Source organism: Penicillium arizonense, assembly GCF_001773325.1.
Source record: "Penicillium arizonense strain CBS 141311 chromosome Unknown PENARI_contig004, whole genome shotgun sequence".
Taxonomy (NCBI): domain Eukaryota; kingdom Fungi; phylum Ascomycota; class Eurotiomycetes; order Eurotiales; family Aspergillaceae; genus Penicillium; species Penicillium arizonense.
In genome coordinates this window covers 126,590-143,923 of record NW_019173281.1, presented here as the reverse complement: position 1 = coordinate 143,923, position 17,334 = coordinate 126,590, and the positions used below count along the sequence as shown (strand labels likewise).

General features: G+C 50.8%; 9 protein-coding genes across 9 annotated transcripts; 4 read left to right on the top strand and 5 right to left on the bottom strand.

Annotated features, from left to right (window-relative positions):
- Positions 1–485: 485 nt before the first annotated feature.
- PENARI_c004G04959 (HD domain-containing protein) lies at positions 486–1,175 on the bottom strand (the record flags this gene model as incomplete). Its single annotated transcript, XM_022629115.1, has 1 exon — positions 486–1,175. One exon carries the CDS (start codon positions 1,173–1,175, stop codon positions 486–488), a length of 690 nt encoding a protein of 229 aa, XP_022490692.1.
- Positions 1,176–1,707: 532 nt separating this feature from the next.
- Positions 1,708–2,377, bottom strand: PENARI_c004G08722 (uncharacterized protein; the record flags this gene model as incomplete). The annotated part of the gene is made up of 3 exons (XM_022629301.1): positions 1,708–1,862; positions 1,926–2,207; positions 2,263–2,377. 3 exons carry the CDS (start codon positions 2,375–2,377, stop codon positions 1,708–1,710), a joined length of 552 nt encoding a protein of 183 aa, XP_022491078.1.
- An 844-nt stretch (positions 2,378–3,221) lies between these two features.
- On the top strand, positions 3,222–6,497 carry mph1 (3'-5' DNA helicase; the record flags this gene model as incomplete). Its single annotated transcript, XM_022629308.1, has 1 exon — positions 3,222–6,497. One exon carries the CDS (start codon positions 3,222–3,224, stop codon positions 6,495–6,497), a length of 3,276 nt encoding a protein of 1,091 aa, XP_022491250.1.
- Positions 6,498–6,741: 244 nt separating this feature from the next.
- On the top strand, positions 6,742–7,866 carry cap2 (F-actin-capping protein subunit beta; the record flags this gene model as incomplete). Its single annotated transcript, XM_022629276.1, has 5 exons — positions 6,742–6,770; positions 6,902–7,281; positions 7,368–7,637; positions 7,694–7,741; positions 7,793–7,866. 5 exons carry the CDS (start codon positions 6,742–6,744, stop codon positions 7,864–7,866), a joined length of 801 nt encoding a protein of 266 aa, XP_022491019.1.
- Positions 7,867–8,151: 285 nt separating this feature from the next.
- PENARI_c004G03106 (mediator of RNA polymerase II transcription subunit 11) lies at positions 8,152–8,727 on the bottom strand (the record flags this gene model as incomplete). Its single annotated transcript, XM_022629016.1, has 2 exons — positions 8,152–8,592; positions 8,650–8,727. 2 exons carry the CDS (start codon positions 8,725–8,727, stop codon positions 8,152–8,154), a joined length of 519 nt encoding a protein of 172 aa, XP_022490722.1.
- Positions 8,728–9,059: 332 nt separating this feature from the next.
- Positions 9,060–9,392, top strand: PENARI_c004G06602 (uncharacterized protein; the record flags this gene model as incomplete). Its single annotated transcript, XM_022629197.1, has 2 exons — positions 9,060–9,257; positions 9,321–9,392. The coding sequence occupies 2 exons, from the start codon at positions 9,060–9,062 to the stop codon at positions 9,390–9,392; spliced, it is 270 nt and encodes an 89-aa protein (XP_022490788.1).
- Positions 9,393–9,905: 513 nt separating this feature from the next.
- PENARI_c004G05750 (WD repeat TAF5 family protein) lies at positions 9,906–12,711 on the top strand (the record flags this gene model as incomplete). Its single annotated transcript, XM_022629153.1, has 5 exons — positions 9,906–10,442; positions 10,524–10,662; positions 10,718–10,761; positions 10,810–11,624; positions 11,676–12,711. The coding sequence occupies 5 exons, from the start codon at positions 9,906–9,908 to the stop codon at positions 12,709–12,711; spliced, it is 2,571 nt and encodes an 856-aa protein (XP_022490966.1).
- Positions 12,712–13,424: 713 nt separating this feature from the next.
- Positions 13,425–14,954, bottom strand: ppe1 (putative ribosomal protein/carboxylic ester hydrolase (Ppe1); the record flags this gene model as incomplete). The annotated part of the gene is made up of 5 exons (XM_022629258.1): positions 13,425–13,633; positions 13,699–13,952; positions 14,000–14,090; positions 14,143–14,681; positions 14,773–14,954. 5 exons carry the CDS (start codon positions 14,952–14,954, stop codon positions 13,425–13,427), a joined length of 1,275 nt encoding a protein of 424 aa, XP_022491157.1.
- A 533-nt stretch (positions 14,955–15,487) lies between these two features.
- On the bottom strand, positions 15,488–16,731 carry PENARI_c004G10057 (uncharacterized protein; the record flags this gene model as incomplete). The annotated part of the gene is made up of 2 exons (XM_022629376.1): positions 15,488–16,504; positions 16,564–16,731. The coding sequence occupies 2 exons, from the start codon at positions 16,729–16,731 to the stop codon at positions 15,488–15,490; spliced, it is 1,185 nt and encodes a 394-aa protein (XP_022490796.1).
- Positions 16,732–17,334: the final 603 nt, after the last annotated feature.

The window sequence follows — 17,334 nt, the reverse complement described above, 5'->3', positions numbered from 1 at the left end:
TTGGTGCTTTCTTTTCTTTTTTTTTTTACCCTTTTGCTTTTTGCTCGTACATACTAAACACTTGCATAAACCCATACTGTCTTTTTCGACGACTTAGGTGGTTTTCGGCCCTTTGATTTATATGCTATCTCGGATTGACGTTCTCTGCTTGATATTCACAACCCCAAATACCCCGATCCAGCACCCAGTTCAGTTCCAGCTCTCGGCGTTTCAGTTTTGATAGAAGGGAGGCTTTTTGATTTAGGTTCGTTTTGCTTCAGGCAATGGAATGGGCTATTCACCCTTCAACAGCCCTGGCTAGAATGGAATACAGTCACTGTGTATCAAGAAACAAACAGCTGCAAAGCACCAAAAAAATAAATCCTTCATTTCAATATATATTTCACTTTCGCACTTAACTTAGAAAGTCTAAACGTACAAGAAGCAAAAAACACGTCAGGTCAAAATATATATTCCACTCTGCAAGCATGCTCTCTATATCAACTTCAGATATCTATCTCCTCCTCCCACCACCCCCTAAAAACTCTCAACCTCTCCGTCCTAACTCTCGCCATCTCCCTCCCGGTCCCAGTCTTCATCATCCCCTCCAATTTCTCCAACTTATCCCCAAAATGCTTAATCGAATTCCCCATCTCCCACTTCCCCTCTTCACAATACTTCTTCCCAACAGCACCCAGGAAAGTGAAACACCGCCCAATACCAACCGCCCCAATGGCATCAAGCCGATCTGCATCTTGCACAATCGCCAACTCGCCGTATCCCTCTTCAATAAGTCGCTTGATCACAGATGGATCTTTGCACTCGGTTGTGTAGGAGACATGCGAGACGATTGTTTGTACCCGTGCTGCGAGTTCTGCACTCGCGCCTTGTGCGAGTAGTGCATGTTGCACCATCGTCGTTGGGTCTACGACTTCTGTTCCGGATGCGGTTTCAAGATTGGAGATGTATTTTCTGTCGCCGATGTCGTGTAGTAGTGCGCCTAGTTTGACTTCTGCGGCGTTGAAATGCTTGGTTGGGTTTTGACGTTGCTCTGAGGCCAGGATCTTCTCGGCTAGGGCTACTACCCGGTGGACATGGGCTGGATTGTGGGATGGGTCGTGCCCTGACATGCATTTTGTGACGAAGGCCGACATTGCACTGTATAGCGTTTGGAATTCTTGGCTTGTTGTGTCCATTTTGGGGATGCTTGGATTGAAGATCTGGGAGGTGGTTGATATTGAGGTTACGTGGTGAGTCGCGCGTAGCAACATCGCGTCGAAACTGCCATTTCCCCCGCAGTAAACAAACTTTGGCGGTGAACTTAGTACAACGTCCTGCATCAAATCACCTGCACGATACGAACTCAGTGCATATTACAATTCTCTTCTAGACTCACTCTTTCCCCCGACCAAATGTTGACTGGATCCTGCCTGTGGGGGCTAACTCACGCGGGAATCGATCTACATGTATCAGTACATCGTGTGATGTAGAAATATTTGCCGAAGAATGTTCCCAACGCAACTACACCAAAACCCAAATCCAAAGAAGATCGACAATCTCAAAACAATTTTCATTCACAGGGCTCCAGAACCATATTCAAACCATTACAGGCGGAAGAAAGTACAAAATGACAGGTCCACAGCTACCCCGGACGATCCAGATCCGAGGCAGTGATCTGCGCCCGTGCAGTATTACAAAACATTAGACCCAAGACCTACGGGTATGCGCTCACAGAGCAAAAGCAGCAGCGACCAGACCGAACAGGCCGGCGGCTGAGGCACCAACCTTGACGGCGGCGTTGGTGGTCTCGGTTGAGAAGCCTGAGGAGCTAGTGGCTGTGCCATCCGAGGAGTCATTGGTGGAGCTGGAGTCATTGCCATTATCTGAGGCTCATGGGTTTGTTAGTAGGGAACTTGGTTGATTTGGATATGGCTGAGGGGACATACTCTTGGAAGAGTCGGTGGTGGACGCATCAGAGCTGGTCTCGGTAGCAGTAGCGTCGGTGGCAGTGCTAGTCGAGGTAGACTGGGTGGCCGTGGGTCCGTGGCCACCCCAGAAGTGGGAGCTGTAGCAGGACTGCTCGCAGCTGGCGTACTTCTGGGCGTCGGCGGGCGACCCGGTGCCCTGGGGGCAGGCGGCGACACAGCTGTTGGTGTCGTTGGCCTGGTTGTCGCTGGGGCAGGGAACGTTCCAGCACTTGGCGATGCAGCAGGTGTCTGTGGGTTCACCTACAATAGATCGTTAGTAAGGTTGGAAGGTAGGTCGTTTACGTATATAACTTACACTGCTTAGCACACTCGACCGATGGGTTGCTAGTTGTGGTAGAGGCATCCGCGGTGGTAGTCTCAGCGGCAGCGAAGGCCAGCAGAGCAGAGAGGGCGAGGACGTTGAACTTCATTGTGGATGAAAATAAATGATTGACTCAAAAAAAGATCAGAAGTAGTATGAAACGACAGTAGCGAGTGACGGATATAGAGAGAGATAGCTGCGGGAGGATAGTTGATTAAATATAGCAAACGGACCCTGGCATGGAATTTGCCCCAGGTAATCAAACCCCAGAGATGAAAAAAAGACATAGCGCAGGTTTCCATTCGACATGTCTCAGATTTGATTCGAGGTTTGGGGTCATTCGACCTCATTTACAGAGAACCAAGACTCTCTAGCCGATGCATGGTAGTCACCTTGCTTCCCCAGAGGCAACTGAGGTCGATCCCCCCTTTAGAGCAGGATATTGTCCTTGTTAACCCTAGTATGAGTGGATCTGTCAGATGCAGAGGGGCGTTAGCGGCCGAGCAAGGGACTGCACTAGCTATTTTGACTCTCCACTATGTTACTGTCGATCAACTAGGATATCGTTACAGTCAAATTAATCTCTTGTTTGAGATTCCGTAGAGTAGATGTTTCATTTTGAGATTATGTTCGATGTATGGCAGTATTCACGTATAGAAGTGTTCTCCCAGACTTTGGGATAGACTTTTGTAGACCGTACAAGCCCAATATGTCACGGTACTGTACAGTATGCCCAGGATTCAGGGCCAACTTGCAGCAGGTCATGCAGCTTGGCGAAGTACTTCCGACGTTGTGTAAGGGTGTACAGTATACTTGTACTGCACCTCTCAAGTCTGTAGATATTGCAGGGCTCCTGTGCAAACCACACAAACAGATCACATGATTTCGTGTCGCGTCGCGCCTCACGGTGAAGAAGGGACATAGTCTCGACATAGGCTCAATGCTCAGCTGCAATGTCTGCGACAGACTCCGAGTCGGACTATTTCGACGATGATGACTTTATAGTCCCCGATGAGCCCGCATCTCGCCCCGCCAAACGTCGCCGCGTTGAAGCTTCGAAGCGGGGAGAACGCGATAACCACAATGATTCCTCGATCGACTCGTTTTCTGATATGGAGGACTTGCCTCCACAACGGGGAGGCTCTGCGGACTTTGACGAATACCAAGAACGCCCTAAAAATAAGAGTTATCTGTTGAAACAGAATAATTTCCAAGAGAATATGTTCGTCACGCAACTCACGCAACCGTCTTCAAGCCCGGAACGCATACGAGGTCCACGATGGCAGAAGCCTGTTGCAAAACCTCCTCCACCGAAATTCGAATCTGCTGGACAGGGAAGTGGGCCGTTGGCTCTACAGGGTGTGCAGCAGGCGCAGGATTATAACCAAGATGACGAGTTAAGAGCGGCTATTGCTGCTTCATTGGACTCATTTGAGGAGGAGAAAGAGATCAGAGGAGCATTTAGCCCACCGAGCTTAGCACGGAATACTGCCTCCAGGACTCTCGCGCTCCCACAACAGGACGTCTCATTTGAGCTGGACGACATACCCGACGACGCATTTGATACATCGCCGTCATTGTCACCTGTAGCACGACCTACTCAACCCCCAAAATTGAGTACGACCAGAGCACCAGGTCGACAAGCACATATGCGCCAGACAACATTATTCGGCATGACTGCAGCCCAGGACCCAGCACCGCGTGAGCAAGACGGGGGCCCGCCGGACAAAGCCGAACCTCCAACCCAACACAAACTGGTCAAAGATGCTTTGGATACCTGGGTTTACCCCACAAACCTGGGTAGCACCCGAGATTACCAGTTCAATATCACCCAGCGAGGCCTCTTCCACAACCTGCTTGTGGCCTTGCCAACCGGTCTGGGAAAGACATTTATTGCCGCTACAATCATGCTCAATTGGTTTCGCTGGACGAAAGACTCGCAGATCATTTTTGTGGCCCCAACCAAGCCTCTGGTCTCTCAGCAGGTAACGGCATGTTTAGACATTGCCGGAATCCCTCGATCCCAGACGACCATGCTCACTGGAGGTGCCTCACCTGGTATTCGTGCCGAGGAATGGAAGGCAAAGCGGGTGTTTTTCATGACTCCTCAGACTTTGATCAACGACTTGAAGACTGGGATTGCTGATCCTAAGCGGATCGTTTTACTGGTCGTTGATGAGGCCCATCGTGCGACTGGTGCATATGCCTATGTGGAAGTAGTCAAGTTCCTGCGGCGGTATAACAACAGTTTCCGCGTTCTCGCATTGACAGCTACTCCGGGTTCCACAGTGGAATCGGTACAGGCGGTCATCGATGGATTGGACATATCACGAGTCGAGATTCGGACCGAGAACTCGATTGATATTCGCGACTACGTTCACGCTCGCAACATCGAAATCGAAACATTCGAGAACTCGGATGAGATGGTCTTCTGCATGGACCTTATGTCAGAGGCCTTGCGACCCTTGCTCGATCAGCTTCACACTCTCAACGCCTACTGGGGAAGAGACCCCATGGGCCTAACCGCCTACGGTCTGACAAAAGCCAGACAACAATGGATGCTGTCCGATGCGGGTAGGAATGCCAACTTTGGACTCAAAGGCAAAGTCAATGCCATCTTTTCTGTCCTTGCCAGCTTGGCCCACGCCATCGACCTGCTCAAGTATCATGGCATCGTGCCATTCTACCGCCATGTTCTTCACTTCAAGTCAAGCACGGAAGGACAGAAAGGCGGAGGTGGCAAATGGCAAAAGCAAGTCGTTCAAGACGAGCATTTCAAGAAATTGATGAGCCATATTGAACCGTGGTCCAAGAACTCGGAGTTCATTGGTCATCCTAAGTTGGAATATCTTAAATCGGTGATCTTGAATCACTTCATGGACAGAGGCGAAGGGAAGGAGACTACCCAAGGAAGCGTTGAGAGTGCGACCCGTGTCATGATCTTTGTGCACTTCCGTGACAGTGCAGAAGAGGTGACGAGAGTGCTCAAACGATACGAACCCATGATTCGGCCTCATGTTTTCGTGGGTCAATCGAGTGCCAAAGGCTCCGAGGGCATGGACCAGAAGACACAGCTCCAGATCATCAAAGAGTTCAAGAAAGGCACCTACAACACGATTGTGGCCACCTCTATTGGTGAGGAGGGTCTGGACATTGGAGAGGTCGACCTTATCGTGTGCTACGATTCGTCAGCGTCGCCAATTCGCATGCTGCAGCGGATGGGTCGAACTGGTCGCAAACGGGCTGGTAACATCACACTGCTGTTGATGAAGGGCAAGGAGGAGGACTCTTACATCAAGGCCAAGGATAACTACGAGAAGATGCAACAAATGATTGCCAGCGGCTCCCGATTCACCTTCCATGACGATCGTTCTGCTCGAATCTTGCCCGCAGGAATCCGTCCAGTGCCTGATAAACGACAAATCGAGATTCCCCTGGAGAACTCTCAACAAGACCTGCCAGAGCCCAAACGCAAAGGAAGAGCACCGAAGCGACCCCCGAAAGTCTTCCATATGCCGGACGATGTGGAGACAGGATTTACTCGAGCTTCAACCCTCACTGGCGGCAAGTCTAAGACCGAGAAGGAGAAAGCCGCCACCCCAAAAAAGCGACCACGGACCCCTACACCTGAACCTGTGGATGTTCCCTCGTTGGAGGATGTTACTTTAAGTGCCAGCGAACAGAAGCAGCTTGAAAACCATTATCAGAATATCGGAGCCACCTCTCCTCAGTTCATTCGATTCCCTCGCAACGATGCTTTCCCTCGTCTTCAACTTGTTCCTAGGCCTACAAAGCTTGTTAAACATGGAGCTCTGACAAAGCGCATGATATCAGCTTTGCAGAAAATGGACGAAGCAGGACCAGACTGTGATCGTCGATTCAAAGAGATTCTGGCTCGGCAACCTCTGTCTTCTGACGAGTCCAGCCATCCCCAGACGATACCAACCAAGAAGGCTGGAAATGGTAAAAAAGACTTCAAGACTCCATCAAAGCCTGCTTCTCGAAAGACGTCGAAGAAATCCGCGAACCCTGCTGACAGTGGTATTCTATCTTTGTTGTCTCCCAATCAACCAGATCGCGAACAGCGAAAGCTGGATCCTCTTGATTTTCTCGATGATGACTTTGATGACGATGATCTTCCGGACCCAAGCTCTTTCTTTAGCAGTGGCGCGAAGCTTAGTAGTTCCCGAAAGCAGAGCAGGTCGATTGTTGACAGTGATGAATTATGACCATAGCGACAGGTGTTGGATAATTGTGTTTGCATATGGATTCATTCCAGGCCATTGATTGGCTGTACATAATAACAAATTCAACTTGGTGAATACAATTACCTATTCATTGGTGTACTTAGTTTTCCTGTTCTCGATGTAGGTGTGTAATTCCACGAGCCACATGAAACCCGCACGCACCTCCGCCTCAGATCACCGCCATCCCGCAGCGCAACAGAGCTATATACAACCACCCACCGCGACCATGGCCGATGCACAATTTGACAGCGCGCTGTGAGTAACACATTCCACAATTCCCGACACCATTCAAATCACCTCCCACATCCATGACACCGAGCATACCCCCCCAAACCCGACACAACCCCGCCCCATGCACCGGGATCAACCAAGCTGACCACTCCTAGCGATCTCCTTCGACGCTTAAACCCGCGCGATACCAAGAAGAACCTACAAGCTATCACCTCAATTGTCCCAGACCTCACCGAAGACCTCCTCTCCTCCGTTGACCAGCCCCTGGAGATCCGCCGCTGCCCCAAGACCAACAGAGACTACCTGCTCTGCGACTACAATCGCGACGGTGATAGCTATCGCTCACCATGGAGTAACGAGTTTGATCCTCCGCTTGAGGATGGGACTGTTCCTAGTGAGCGCGTGCGCAAGCTTGAGGTTGCGGCTAATGAGTCGTTTGATGTTTACCGCGAGTTGTACTATGAGGGTGGTGTTGGAAGTGTTTATTTCTGGGATTTGGATGATGGATTCGCTGGTGTGATTTTGCTGAAGAAAGGTACGTCGATTCAATGGAGTGGGAGTGGAATTGGATTTGGGGGAATCGCCTGCTTGAAATTGCGACTGACCATTTCTTGTTATTAGGTGTCACCCCCGGCGCTCAGAGCTCTGGTGAATGGGACAGCATTCACGTATTCGAGGCTACTGATCGCGCTCGCATGTCGCACTACAAGCTTACCAGCACGGTTATCCTCCACCTTGCCAACAAGACTGAGGCCCTGGGTGATATGGACTTGAGCGGGAACATGACTCGCCAGGTTGAGGTCGATCTGCCTGTGGAGTCAGACGGTAGCCATGTCGCCAACGTTGGCAGGCTAGTCGAGGATATGGAGTTGAAGATGCGGAACTTGCTGCGTATGTTTCCTGGCTCTGTTGGTTTTGAGTATATGCTAATCGTGACTCGTTTACAGAGGAGGTCTACTTCGGCAAGGCAAAGGATGTGGTTGGCGAGCTCCGAAGTAAGTTGCCGCATAATTTTAGGATCGAGCAACATGCTAATTCGAAACCAGGCTTGGGACCCCTGTCCGACGCAAACAGAGATCGGGCGACACAGCGGGAGATGATCGCTTCTATGCAGAAGTAGTCATGCAGAAGCAGTCCTTTTTTCGGTCCGACACTTGTCACTCCGCTAGGCCGATGACCTCGGAACTAGATCTGTTGCGTTCTCGTTTTGCATAGCTTAGTTCTGTGAACATGCTCGAATACTGGTCCATACGATTGCCATTCAATCCGGTTACTTGTAAATGGTCATCCTTGAACAGGACTCAATGTATTCTGGAGTCTCAATGCCTGTGGCTACAGAGAGCCTGGGGTATCACATAAAAACATAAATCAACCACTACCAACTGCGCGTAAAACATTGTCCCCTTCAATCTGTCTGCATCTTCTCCGGATCATCGGCCTTGTCCTGGGCGTGTGGCTTCTCGATTCCCTCAACAAACTGTCGAGCAGCGGCCCAGAGCTCTGCCTCCTTGTCCTTTCCAGTGGTATCCTTCCGGGCGTTAAGCCGACTGATATCCAGTGGGTTCGCAGCACCCGATCCACCAGCGCTGACGTCGGTCCTGGCCGCTTTGCCCCAGTCGCGCTCCGGTGCAAGGGCCGAAGCTTCCTCGAGTGCGTAGACCTGGCGACGTAGACGAACATCGATCGAGGATAGAAGTGCAAAGTATTGGCTGGTCGCTTCTTTGAATCGTGCTTTGTGAGAGTCGAGGGAGCCATCTGGTGCGGGGGAGGAATCGGAGGGGATGGGTTTGGCGTTGGTTAAAGCTTGGATTGCGAGGCCAGCTGAGTGGATTAGCCTCGTCACATCCTATTAAATTATTGTCAGCAGCTGTTGATACCACCAATTGAGTTAGGCGGAGGTTACCTTGTCCACCTCGTTGAGCTGGCGGATGCGGTCCGCGGAGGTGAAGACCTCCTGCTCTGGCTGTGCTTTATCGCCCATTTTTGCCGATGAAAAGAATCCAAAAGACGTAGCTGTCGAATTGCAATTGTAGACAGAAGCTTCTTGAAGCCAGTGCAGGCAGAGGATCAAAAAAAGAGGTCTTGGAGGGTATCACGTGCGGAATCTGGGGCAGCTCGATAGGCGGTGAGGCGCGCTCGGAGTCGCGATATCAATTTCCACCCCATCGTCGCCGTCATCGTCAGATCGTCGTTTTGCAATTGACGTCGGAAACCCATCGCTGCTAACCTCGTCGACCGTCTCCGTCGCTTTCCCTAACGCCGCCGCTTGTCCGCAATCCATATCGAGGCGGATCCGACCACCTTTCGCCCGAAATGTCCGCCCCAGGCGGGGCCCCGAGCCCTGCTCCTCGCAGTGGGAGTATGGGACCAGGTGCAAATGGCACTGGCATGTCCATGGCTACGCAGCAGCCTTTGTCTGGCACACCGGTTCATCAGCCTTCCACGCCGGGACCAACTGGACCATCTGCTCCACCCAGCGGTGCCATGTCGCAACAGAACTTGAATCAAATTGTAGGTGTTTGTTCAGTGTTTTCTTCGCCCGTATTGCTCGATTTTTGTTTTTTTTCTGTGGAGGCCCTTGCTTGCCGGAACGCCACTATTCCCAGCAGCCTATGCTATTCAGGTGTGGAGCAAGCTCGTTGGTGAACGTGCTTGATATTGGACGACAACGACATCATATTCTTCCTGTTTTAGTCATGGATGATATGAGATTTATGTGAGGAATTGAGAGTGGCAATTCACCTCGAAAATCGGCATGTGGTCGATTCTTAGCCCTGGAGGTCGGAAGGCGCAGTTGGAGAAGTTGAAATTGGGATGCGGCGTGAAAAGCATCGGGTGATCTCTTACTTCGCCTGAAGGACGCGCCTATTACCTCCTGGAAATTCAGGCGCCTTTTATCTGATAGAAGGACACGCTCCGTATCAACTCTCTTCGATTGATGCTTCTCTTGCTCCTCGGACTCACCATCTGACTACGAGCTCGCTTCGTCTCTGAGCTTTTCTTTCCCAATCCCATTTGTGCTCTTTTACCTTCACCCTCAACGTTTCCATCTTTCCTCCATCCTCATATTTACCTTCCACTCCTGTATTGTCCAGTCCGGGACTCGTCTTGTCATTTCACCCCATTCACTCCTACCTCGGTTTATCAACACCCGCCATCATGGCCAGAATCTGGCGAGCTGGGAAGAAAGAGCGCAACAGAAAGTTGAGGGAATTGTCAGCACAGCCTCCACCTGAAGCCCCCAAAGGCCCTCGGGCTAGCCAGAATGCCCCTCCCAATGCCCCCACTGAACCCCAGGCTATGGCGACCTCGTCTCCAGTTGCTAGCAGGAGACGTCTGGTTTCCGCTACTTCTCCTCCTGTGCGCGTTTCGGGGGGACCTGGTCTTTCTACTCGCTCTACTTTGAGAGGAGGACCCGGTGTTTCTACCAGGTCTACCGTCAGAGGATCATCTGTGCGATATCCTCGGGTTACTTCACAGCCTGCTCGCGCTCCTCGTGCCAGTGCCAGCGTGCCAACGCCGTCACCGTCACCGCTAGCTGCCCAAATTCCAATTCAGGATCCGAAACCGATCCTGATTGCCAACCCTTTCTTGGGGCGACCTCCGACTGTCCGATCCTTCCCTTCATCTTCCCACAATTTCTTGTCGGACACCCCAGCATCTCTCTCGCGTTCTGAAATTCGTAGGGAAGAAGCTGTTTGTTTTCCCACTAATATTACTGCCTGCTTTTCATTTCGTATTTGTCACAACCATCTACTAACGTTTGAAATCATTTAGGTCATAGATTACCTGGCCAAGAAGGGTTACAGCCGTACCGAAGCCATGTTGCGAATGGAGTCTGCCAACCAGGAGATCGATGGACGTCCCCTTCCCCAGCTGGGAGAGGACTCTCGCCCCAAGACCCGGCAAGGATTCGGTATGTGCATGATTACACTCAACCCCTCCAAAATATTATCTAACGCCTTGTTTAGACTTGTTGAAGAACTGGGTTGAGGAAAATCTCGATCTGTACAAGGTGGGACACACATAAGCATTTCAATGAACACATGCTAACGTTTTACAGCCTGAGCTGCGTCGTGTTTTGTGGCCATTGTTCGTCTACTCGTTCTTTAACATGGTGACATCCTTCTACCCCCAAGATGCCAAGAGCTTTTTCGAGGCCAACAAGAACATGTTTCTGCCTGAGCATACGGATGATATCCGTCACTTCGAGCCTATTAGCTTGCCAGAGCACTTGCAGGACAACAGTGTCGCTAAACTCTACCGCAACAACAAGTACCGCGTTGTTCTGAGCAACCCCGCATACACAAACCTGCTCCAATTCCTGGAGAGCAAGGACAAGGAGGGCGGCTCTGTGATGAATGCAATCCTCAGCAGTTTCTGCTCTGTGAAGACCATGGACCGTGCCTCCGATGATCGATTCAGCTTTGCCTCTATGTTGAACCAGATGGCGCCCGGACAGAGTTCACCTGCCGAGGATGAAGGTATCCCTGGTCACCACCCTGGCTCCGCTTACACCGGTGACAACCCTGCCATGGCTGGAACACTTCCACGTCTGAGGCTCGGAAAGCTTCCAATGGAGCAGACACTGGAGGAGGATGTGCGCGCTGAGCTTGCAGAGGTGGATGCGAAAGAGCCTCCCGTCGCTGGCCGCAACACTCTTTCCCAGGAGTTCGAACAAATGATTAAGAAGGAAGATGAGGATGAGGCTCCTTCTCGCGCTGATATCCCATTCCCGCCTTCGAATGCCCGTGACGTTGAACTTGAGGTCAGAAGGGTTATGGAGCACCGTGATCGGTTCGAGATCAAGGGTCGCACGGGTGGTGTTGGCCCTGGCGTCAGTGTTTGCATGTTCACTTTCCATAATACCTTGGATAAGTACGTCTTTCGACATCACCCTTTTCTATGGCTTCACTAACACTTCAACAGCATCAACTGCATGGACTTTTCCGATGACAACCTGCTCGTCGCTTGCGGTTTCGCCCAATCCTACATTCGTGTCTGGAGCCTTGATGGGAAGAACATTCAGGGTGCTCTCCCAGAAATTGACGACTTGGCGCCCGCCAACTCTCGCCGTCTGATCGGCCACTCAGGTCCTGTCTACGCAGTCGCTTTCCCCCCCTGCGCCCCAGCTCGTGAGGATCAACAGGAAGGAGAGAGTGTTCCCACCAATGCTCGTTGGTTGCTTTCCTCGTCTGCCGACAAGACCGTTCGCCTCTGGTCTTTGGACGCTTGGCAATGCATGGTTGTTTATAAGGGCCACGACCGCCCTATTTGGGATCTCCGCTGGGGACCTTTCGGACAATACTTTGTGACCGGTGGATCGGACCGTACCGCCCGCTTGTGGGTGACCGACCACATTCGTCAGCAGCGTATCTTTGTCGGCCATGATCAGGACGTGGACTGCGTCTGTTTCCACCCTAACTCGGCTTATGTTTTCACCGCCAGTTCCGACCACACTGTTCGCATGTGGGCCGTCACCACTGGTAATGCTGTTCGTATGTTCACTGGCCACGCTGGCAATGTTACCTCCATGGAATGCAGCCGTGATGGCAAGCTCTTGGCCACGGCCGATGACCAGGGCACTATCATTCTGTGGGATCTGGCACCTGGTCGACTTTTGAAGCGCATGCGTGGCCATGGCAAGGGTGGCATCTGGTCGCTCAGCTGGAGTGTGGAGTCCACCGTGCTTGTCTCAGGTGGAGCTGATGGCACCGTTCGTGTCTGGGATGTTGCTGATTCTCAGGAAAGTACCCAGGGTCGCGTCATCGGTGAAGGTGGTGCTGGTTCCAAGCTCGATGCTGGTCCTACTTCCACCACTCAGAGCAAGAAGAAGAAGGGCAAGGATGTTGTCGTCACTGCTGATCAGATCAGCGCTTTTCCAACCAAGAAGAGTCCTGTTTACAAGGTCAAGTTCACGAACATGAACTTGGTCATTGCGGGTGGTGCCTATCTTCCCATTTAGATGGCATTCTCGTCTGTGTTTCTTGACGACCTTTCCTTTTTTTGCCATTTTCTCAGACAACACAATACCCCATTTCACTACATTCAACAATTTGTTTTACTAAGCTTGTCTTTTCAACTCGCTCATCATCAGCGGGATCCTGGTGGCGTTAGGAATCTCAAAGTTCATCTATGGTGTTTTCCGGTGGAGTGGCATGGATCTTTTAGGTGCTTGTGCTTAGTACCGAAGCCCTGTGCTTTTTTCTATTTTATGTTTTCGCAACCGGCGAGACGTCTGCTCCTGTTTTTACCGGTGGGCTATTGATAACATCTCCTGGGTGTGATTCTGATGGACCGGAGCCGGTATTAGCAGAGGTCAGCTCTCCTCTGTCAGATGGACCATCCATCACACCTATACTGTGTAGTTTTAGATGGACCGGATCCGGCAGAAGGGAGCTCTCAGTTTATTCTTATCTGTTAATAGTGGACAGCTTTTTCCTTTCGGGTGCATCTACCATCGATCCTTGCTTGTGGCTCGGACGAAGCGGAACCCCGAAAAACATGTATGCCCGCAAGAAACCAACTATCTTATTGAATTCTGTCCCCTGGACTGTCGCCAGTAAAATACCTCACGCCATAGCTGCAAGGGGCATTGACAAGGGTCTATTACACCAACCAAACAGCTATCTACACGCATGACACTGCAGATATCAAAGAATCCAAAGCGCCTTACCGTTATTTCAGGTGTCCTGTCGCGCCACCTGAAGCGCCTGTCCCTTTCTTCATCGCGGCTGATGCCTGCATATCAGCGACCTTCGGCGGAAGTACTAATGCACTCCGATCATTCCGTCTATAAAAATCTGCCAATATCTGTGCAGTCTTCGCAGGCTGGTCTTCATGCACGAAATGGCCAGCTTCGGGGAATACTTGCAGTTGATATTTACCTGGGGAGTGGCAGATAAGTCAGTATGGTATCTAATGGATGAAAAGGATTGAAAAAGTGCTTTACCTTGCATCTGGCCAATCATCAACTCTTTGTCTAACCGGTCGGTGCCAGCGAGCAATAATAATTTTCCACCGCGCGCATCAAGGAACTTTCGACTGAGGCCAACAAACCAGTTCTCCCAAAAGGGCTTCGTTGCAGAAAGATTTGTGCGCCATAACCAGGGACGGGCAGAATCGGTGGGCTCACTTTCTTCATATAAAAGTGATGGAACGGAGGCCCGGGCGGACGTAGTATTGCGGATTGTACGGGAACGAGTACTGCATGGTAAGCATAAAAAGGGGAAATCAGAACTGGGGATGCATACTGCCATTCAATCCCTGACGATAATGATGGGAACCGGACTGGTCGTCTTGAGAGGTACATTTCCATGCTTTGGAGTGCGTCAATTGCGGATCCTGGGTTCCATGGTCAGTATATACCAATAGAGATGATGAGAATGGAGTGTACCTTCGACAACATCCAACACAGCATATGCCAACAGCTTCGGGCCCAGTTCCCCGTTCTTTGCGACATCTGTAATCACCGCGCCGCCCAGGCTGTGACCAACAAGTACGATATCCGGCAGTATCTCCCAGCCCATCCTCGCTTGGGTCTGGCGGATCACGTAGACCAAGTCTCGGCTCAAAGTCTCGAGACTAAGGTCAAGTTCAGCCTGACCGGAGGCTTCAATGTGAGCAGCAGTAGCAGTAGACGGGGATTTGTCGTCTGTTTTGCTGTCTATGGGGGTCATAACGGTGCGACCATGGCTTCGAGCATCAAGCGATAAGACACCTGCTTTTGGGAGGATCTTTCGGATCTCTTCTGTGCATGTGGCAAACGAAAGACCCGATGAGCCAGCTCCATGATGCATCACAAAGAGAGGACCCTTCTCAGTTGGAGGGGTGAGATATACATGGTGGATGACGTGAAGATTTCCCACTTCTTCAGGTAGGAAGAGCTCCTGCTCGAAGAAATCTGTCCATGACAGAGACGCATTGGATGATTGCCTGCAGTTCGATGTTAGTTTTGCTTCAAAGGAAAGTAATCAAGTAAATGGTCGTGTCCAGAGCGACTCGAAAATGGGGGAAGTAAACGAACCGTGGGCCCGCTCGGGCAAAGAGCTGCCGTGTCGGTGATGGGACAAGTGTGCCCGTAGAGGAGATTGAAGAGGCAGAGGAACCCTCTTCCCATGCATCCTCATTCATTGACTCGGGCATTGGTCCTTCGGGTGGAAGTTTGGCCAATTTGGCTTTGACGAAGGATCTCTGGAGGTCGCTCATAGAGGTGGATACTCGTCGATCAAAAGCAGGGGCAAAATTGCCCCGAACGTTCGATCTGATACACTGACAAGTCTTAGAGAACTCGAGAAGTACATTCGGGCCATTCTGTCGTCAGGTCAAGATGCTGACTAAGTAACATCCCAACATCGGATGGTTTGATGCGCCCGAAACAACCACCATGGTTGTCTTTGACAGGTTCAAGGGCCGTTGATCTCGATAGCACGATAATTGAAGCCAGATTCATGCTAATATGCTGTCACCCATCCGGCCTTGTTTCCTAATGCTCCAGGGCGATGCGATCAAGGCCCATTGATCAATAACCGCAGCTTTATCTTCTTCTCTGCGTGCAGCTGTCGAGCGTGGCTTGGGGGTTATAGTGTAAGTTGCCAAATCAAGGTCTTTAAACTAGACCGAGTGAGAAAATAGGGCTACTTTGCATTTTAATCGAAACTGTGCGGTGCTTTACGTGCAACCGAAAGAGCTATAGTCACGGTGTATAGGGATTATATTGCCTAAGAGACAGCACCAACGTCCTAATTTCCACTTTCCTCAACCAAAGTTCGCAAACCATTCAGCAGATCCCTCTGCAAGTCTTCAAAGGTCTCAATGCCCACACTAACCCGCATGATGTTCTCTCCAGCCGTGGGATCGGTCATCTTCCGCCATTCAATTAAGCTCTCCACGCCGCCGAGACTCGTCGCATGTTGGAAGACACGCAACTTGCTTGGCAATCGCCGGGCCTGGTGGGGATCCTTCATGACCATCATGAAAACAGGCCCGAAGCCATTTGGCATCTGCTTTAAAAGCCAGTCCATATCGCTCTTTTGCAGACTGGCATGTTTGAGACTTTCAACTGTGGCATTGACCTCATTTGGTGTAGGAGAGTTGATCATCTCAGACAACCACGTCACGAGTGCTGTGCAATTCTGACTTTGTCGGACACAACGAATGTCAAGTGTCCGCAAACTGCGAAGACCGAGCCAGGACTCGAATCCACCCATGATGCTACCGAGCACGCATCGATCTTCGAATAACTTCATGAACAGCTCTGGTCGCTCGGGAGATGTGCTGATAATACCACACATGATATCACTGTGGCCGCCAATATACTTGGTTCCGCTGTGAATCACCAAGTCGGCGCCCCAAAGAAACGGTTCTTGCAACGAAGGTGGCCCGAAAGTAGAATCGATAACGAGGTATAGTCCCTTCTCTTTGGCAATTTTGGAATACGCAGCAATGTTGCGCGCCTCGCCGGTTGGATTGAGAGGTGTTTCAAGATGGATCACATCTCCTTTCTCGAGTTGGTCTGTTTCGTGTAATCCGACCTTTTTGACTCCTGTCAACCGCTCATGAATCTGGAGCACATCGTGTGCGCCATGATAACCACCGGTGATAGCGACCTTCTTCGGAGTAAGGCAGGTAAGATAGGCATGAATGGCGGCGAGTCCTGTTGCATATGTCAAACATTCTCCTTTCAGAATTGTTGACAGGACAAGCTCCAGTCGCGAACTGGTCGGTCGTGCGAGTCTTGCATAAACATGCTTTGTTTTCTAATGCAATATAGTTAGATATGCTCACAGATACCAAGGAATTGATCATGTCAGCTCACCGACAGAGCCTGTTGGGGCTCTAGTTCGTCGGGGTTATAAGGGTATCGGAAGGTGGTAGTTGGATGCATCGCGGGCGCCAACTCGGGCCCGGCATATCGGTCGTCGACATGGATGGAGTTGGTTGCAATAGAGAACTGCGTCTCTAGCTCAGCAAGAGAAATGGACATGGTTATCAAGTTGTCACGCAATTCTCGGATTTAGATTACTATGCGCCGCAACACACGGTGGAAACGGGGATTCCAGCTACTTTATATTATAATCAGGCCGGATTAAAAACAGCAAGCTTATTGGGTTACTAGGATGATTGACTGAGTATATTCCTGCTGTTGTTGTGCTACTCGGGCTCGTCAAGTATACAATTTCCGCTCAGCTGAGCGGAGCGGGTCTCCGCCTCCCCGTCCGCGCGACACCGGAGTTGCGCCGTGACGAGATAGTTGCAATGGCAAACTCGCTGGAGATGCTGAAGATCTAGAGGGGCAATGATGCCATTTACGAATACTTTTTGATTTGAACCACTAATCCCGTATTATCTAAGCCGTCAATTGAATCCTGATCCAGGAACTAGAGAGCTTCTTCAACACAGCTTTGGTCCCTGCGGGCTCCAATTTGTTAGTGTTCTAATCGTCTGGGGCAAGCTGCTTCTGCATTGACATGCTCCTGCTTGTTCCCTGGTGAATAGCGAGTAATCCTTCACATATACTCTGAGCCACCTGCAATTGGAGGTAGAATCAGCGGGCGACCAGCGCAAATTACTCAGAGAGATCTCCCAA